Source organism: Ciconia boyciana, chromosome 6 (genome assembly GCF_034638445.1).
Source record: "Ciconia boyciana chromosome 6, ASM3463844v1, whole genome shotgun sequence".
Taxonomy (NCBI): Eukaryota; Metazoa; Chordata; class Aves; order Ciconiiformes; family Ciconiidae; genus Ciconia; species Ciconia boyciana.
In genome coordinates, this window is record NC_132939.1 from 52,763,215 (window position 1) to 52,769,214 (window position 6,000).

The window sequence follows — 6,000 nt, forward strand, 5'->3', positions numbered from 1 at the left end:
TAATCCCAAGGCAGCTGACACCCTTCAGCTGGCACGTAGAACGTGGATGACCACCTCCTGCAATAGGTGGCAAGCAAAAATACAGCAATTGCTTCTAAACCCATCATTTTTGCTGTAAGAAAAGCTGAGCAACTAAGAAGGCTTAGTTACGCAACTGTAGTATGTATTTGGATGGTTGCTTTGACAATGACAATACCAAGAGCTACAATTTCTGGTAAACATGACTTGCAGCTATGAAAGATATGTAGGTCCAGTTTGTGAATAAACCTGATCTTATAATTACAGTGGAGAAATACTTGCATGTGACACTCTTAGCTATCTCAAGAAGACAGCAAAAATGAACCCGCAAGTCTATACGCAGTCTTTTCTCTAGCGTCTGCAGGAATCATTGAAGTTATAAGGACTCTGCCTTTGGTTAACATTTTAAGGGACTGGAAATGAAAAGTCTGCTGTTTGTAAGGCTGTACTCTCTGGTGCAAAGAGAGGGCGGCTCAGGGGCAGTTCTGCCTGTACAGGTCACGGGCATGGAAAGGAGGGCTGCTGGCCCAGTCCTGGGGTACCCCAACAGGAAACGGGAAGCACGGTTCTCCTGGTATGGTGCAGGGACTGGAGAAAGACACCAGGCAGAGCAATAGGTGTCCTAACATTGTGCCAAGACTTCAAACTGACATATTTCAGCTGCAAAATTAAATATTTTGGATTAAAAATGCTGCCTTAATTAAGCATGTCAATAGTAATTGAGACACCTGATGGCCTGTTCCTCTCTGGTTCAGCTTGTCAGGTAGGCAGCATCTCATGTGGCATATCAGAGAAACCCTCAGCTGCTGTGGAGAAACCTGCCAAGCATTTTGTCACATTACATTTTTGCAAAAAACCCTAAATGCTGCAATATTTCAGTTTTTAAATGCTGTAGTGGCACCCCAGACTCCATTCTCCTTTTCTATAATGGAAGGAAAAAAAGACATTTTACAAGCAAAGTAGGGAATCCATGTTTTTTAGTCCCTTTCCCTGTAGAGTATCTGAAGCAGAAGAGAGAGGATAAATACTGCTTTTGCTAGTGTCTCATAATCTTCTGGAAAATATATGGTGAGTCACTAATGCGTGTCTTGGTCGGGGAACACAGGTGCACTTTGCAGCTACCAGGTCTGGGTGCATGTCCCAGGTTCACGTGGAGATGTCACCTGGCTCTGCACCAGCCTTCACTCGCATCTCTCCACGCAAAAGAGCCACCACAAGCCCTGACCAGGTCCAGGATACAGAGGGGATGTATGGAGATATGTCCATACCTCCAGGACTTATGGAGATACCTGCCCCCAGGACAGACATTGCTGTGCTAAGCACTGTCTTTGCTTTCAGAGAGAACAGCTCACTGCTCCTCTGACGCTGGAGTAATGTGTATGATCCCAGCACACAGGCAACAGGCTTATTTCGGTGTCCTTAGGTTAAAGGGGAGAGTTTTGGTGTGGATCTTTCACTGACCTCATGAAAGAATTGACTTATCTATAGATCCTCTGTGCTTGCACAGCACAAGATCATCAGTAATTTTCCTAAAACAAGAGCAAATCCTGTTGCCGTACCTTTCTGCCTGTGAATGAGCCACATTTTTCCTTACAGAAATTTTGGGGAAAAAAGAGGCAGATCCCACCAAGGATAACAATTTACTTCCAGCTAGTGTTTGCAGCGCTGTTGTATGAAAAGGGTTTTTGAAAGAATTCACTTTTTAGTAGAGATTAACAACCAGTGCATTTCTAGTTTGGTGGCCAGCAGGAAAAATAGGAAAAAACAACCTGAAGCTGTATAGGAACAGATTGGTTTTTAGGTCTTTCAGAAGGATAAAATATAATGAAATTTTTGATAGGTTTGATTTGATCATTAGTGAAATGTTGTGTTCCATTTTAAGATTATGAAACTTTTAAAAATCTGAAAGATTTTTCAAAGTATTTTTTTCCATTCTTTTTACTTCCAACTTATTTTTTTTAACCAAAAGGTGATTGATATTTTGAAATGAAAAGTTTTATCACAAAAAATGCCCAAAGAGAACTTTTAGTTTCATTTCTACTGTTTCAGCCTTTTACAATTTTTCCCTTCTGCATTTCTTGGCTGAAACAATTCACCAAATTTACTTGGATTTATGAACATTTCAAACACTCCAAGAGTCCATTTGGAGAAAAATGTACTTACAGTCAAACAAGTCCTACTTGATAATACAGCATTCCAAATTAATCCTGAGTGTAACACTCTGATGGTAAAAGTTAACCAGGAATAGTGTGGCCCACTACATGGAAATACAAGGCATTTCAAGAATTGAAATTATTTCTGGAACTAAAAGCTTATAGCTCATTTTTGACAAATGCTCTTTGAAGGAAAATACTTGTTGTTTTTCAGTTGTGTCAACAAGACACAATATCTTTATACTGCTTTCACGTTTTCCATTTTAGTGCTTCTTTGGAAATGTTAGTATTGATTGCTACCTGTTGAGATTTGTAAAGAGGAGAATGAACAAAAAATTACATTTACTCCAGGAGGTCAAAACAGTGCCCTGCTGAAGAGGAGGAGCTGACAAGGGGCAGAGTCACAGGCAGAGCCTCACTGCCTCTCTGGATCAATGTTCTGCATCTTTTGGTATTTATAGTTCACCATCCATTTCCCTCATGCCTGTTTGGGTGCCTTTGCAAAGCCTTTGCTAGTGGGTTTTTACCCACGCAGATCTGAGCTCTGAGCTAAAATCCAGTCGACTAAACAAACGAACCTGAGGAGCTCCGGCTCTGGCTGTGATGCCAGTGGCAGGATCTGAGAGGGGCTTGTGGGAAGCAGCCCGAAGGCGTAATGCCACGCTGGAGGTGTGAGCCTGAACTGCGTTTCTCTTCCCAGGGCATTTGCGTTATGCCGTGAGGGACGGAGGCCGCTCCCCACTGCCCTTCACCCTGTGCCAGAGGCTCCCACCTTTCCGCCTCTGCCCAGCCTGCAGCCGCTTCTCTTCTTCGAAGAGCGGGGTGGGCCGGGGCGCAGCAGCCCCCCAGCTCCCTCCCCGCCAGCTGCTTCGGGCAGATCCCACCAGCTGCAGAGAGGTTCCCCTCGTCCATCGGTCTTTACATGTCTGTCCACAGGCTGGAGGTCATGACTTGCATATAAGCCAGACTGCACAGAAAATAAGCATCAAAACTAGAATTATAGGGGGATCAGGTCATGGAGCAGAAGGGGAAGGCAGAAAGTGAGTGGAAATATTTGTGTGCCGGGGGAACAATGGCAAAAAGGTCTTGTCGTGAAGGTGTTTTTGTCTATGGGGTTTGTCTCGTGGTGCTGTTCCCCACGGCACAGAGCTGCAGCCCAGCTCTCTCTAGCACAGAAATCTGACGAGGAGGCTTGTGCCTCCTCTAGGTCCTCCGGATGCTGTGGGTTGGCTGTGGATGCAGGCGAAGATGCAGCAGCCCTCAAGAGCCCAGGCTTGGGGCTGTCGTTCAGAGGGGGTCATGCCGGAGGGGCGAGGGCGAGGGCCGTCGCTTAGCTGTGTGAGGCAGGAGCAGCGTTAGAGAGGAACCTGTGCGGGTAGCAGGTTTCCAGTGAAGGGAAGATGAGTGCAATTCAGCGCTGTTGGAAACATGGTCTCTTTACACGCCAGTTGTCTGTCTTCCAAGCACAAGTGTATCACACTGAATATGATTTCCTTTATTTCCCAGAGCCTAATGTCTTTATTTCATAATTAGCATCTCACAATTACAAAGAGAGGGAAACAAATAAAAGCATCTCTTTTCCAACATAATTTTTCTGTCCTCTCTGCAAAATTGTTTTGGCTTAATTGATCAGTTATGTAATCCCTTATTAATCCTAATACAACAGCAGCAAAGTTATTTATCATGAGTATTACTCGAATTTGCTCAATGATGTTCTGGACATGCTTTTTATTCTTTAGTAATATCTTACTAAAGCAAGATTGTCTTATCAATAGTTGTAACTAAAGCAAGATTACTATTTGCAGGCTTTAGGAAGGGAGGGATTTGAGAAAAGACTGAAGCACCTCTGACCTTAGGAATCCCACCGCAGGGAATGTGACCAGAGGAGACTTTTGTCAAGACTCACATACAGATTTGAGCTGTGGAGTGGGACACAGAGAAATAGGAAAACTTCAGCAATGCTGATTGAAAAGAGGACTGATAATGGGTGACCAGCAGCAGGGTGAGATGCAGGATAGCTCTAACACCTGCTGGGGACCCCCCGAGGGGCTGCTGCCCCTGTCAGGGGCTGCCTCTGCCAGTGTGCGCTCCCAGCCTGGGCTTCCCTGGCTGGGCTGCGGTGGGTGCTCGGTGCTGGCTGATGTGCCACCCATGCTTACAGCAGGAGCTAAGTGAGGCTCAGAAAGATTTCATCTTGTGTTGCAAACATTTGGTGGGGACGGACCCCTGTGAGGTGAGAGCCACCCCTGGATCAGACCCATGGTGCAGAGCAACATAAGAGAGCAGGAAGGGGGTACGATAACCCTGAAGCCTGGAAGTGATCCAAGGCACAAAGGAGGATGGAGCGAGCCTAGCAACCAGATCAAAATTCAGACCTTTGTTAAACTCTCTTTTCTTTCCAGTGTGTTTTCTTCTGCTTTTTGTTTCATTCCTATTCTGGAGGAAAAGCTGGCATGAGTTTTCTTCCCCTTACTGCTGGGACAAGGTCAAGCACAAGTAGGTAACACTTTGGGAGAGTGTCCTCACTTTTTTCCAGAGCTGATGTGTGCCACGGGGATTTGCTGCCAGTTCTTTCTGTGACAAAACTCCGGACATGGTAACTAGAGGTTTATTTTTTTCAACTGTTCTGTTTTGTCTTCCAGGGTTTGGCATGACCACCCCAGCCACTGTCGGAGGCAAGATCTTTCTGATATTTTATGGCCTTATAGGATGTGCAGGGACCATTTTGTTCTTCAACCTGTTCCTGGAGCGCTTGATCACTGTCATAGCCTATGTCATGAAGTCCTGCCATGAAAGACAGCTGAGGAGGAAAGGGGTCCTCCCTCACAATGGCCGGCGGGGCTCGGGGACCTCTGAGGTGGACAGCCTGGCGGGCTGGAAGCCCTCCGTTTACTACGTCATGCTGATTTTATGTGTAGCATCGCTCATCATTTCCTGCTGTGCCTCTGCAATGTACACACCGATTGAAGGGTGGAGTTACTTTGACTCACTTTACTTCTGCTTCGTGGCCTTCAGCACCATCGGTTTCGGTGATCTAGTCAGTAGCCAGAACATCAAGTATGAAAGCCAAGGCCTTTACCGCTTTGGCAATTTTGTCTTCATACTCATGGGGGTGTGCTGCATCTATTCCTTATTTAACGTGATCTCTATTGTCATCAAACAATCCATAAACTGGATATTAAAGAAGCTGGACTGCAGGTGCTGCCACAGATGCCAAAGAAAATTATTTCGTTCACGGAGGAACGTGGTAATGCCGGGAAATGTGCGCAGCCGGAGAAACATCTCCATCGAGACTGATGTTGTCAATGACAGCGACACAGATGGACGCCGGCTGTCGGGCGAGATGATCTCCATGAAAGACTTCCTGGCCTCCAATAAAGTCTCACTGGCCATCATGCAGAAACAGCTGTCAGAAACTGCTAATGGCTATCCGAGGCAAATGAGCTCTAATTCAAAGCAAAATGGATTCTCTGGTGGAGTTGGAGCCCTAGCAATTATGAATAACAGACTGGCAGAGACAAGTGTGGATAGGTAAAATAATAACAGTAATAACAGTGAAACAGTGCAAACCGTTTCACCAAGTATAGAAACAACATGAATCAAGTGGAAATAGCTAGGGAGAGAGTGTTGCCAGAGGGTGGGATGGATGTGAACGGCATACCTCCTGTTGGAAGACCTCTGACACTTTTTTGGGGCTGTCACTTAATGTCTTTGCTCTTTGAATTGCACCAGTCTCAGCCTTCCTTCTTCCCCTTCCTTCTGTTCCTCAAACAGGTCACTGCAGGAGAAATTTAATTTAGCCTTCAGATCAATTTTCCATGTCCTGTTC

General features: G+C 45.6%; 1 protein-coding gene across 1 annotated transcript in view; it reads left to right on the forward strand.

Moving 5' to 3' along the window:
- KCNK13 (potassium two pore domain channel subfamily K member 13) overlaps nt 1-5,706 on the forward strand; it is a 70,118-nt gene extending 64,412 nt beyond the window's left edge. Inside the window, exon 2 of the mRNA XM_072865270.1 lies at nt 4,814-5,706. Within this exon, the coding sequence (XP_072721371.1) occupies nt 4,814-5,706 (893 nt within the window). The remainder of the gene's footprint in view (nt 1-4,813) is intronic.
- The last annotated feature ends 294 nt before the right edge of the window (nt 5,707-6,000 follow it).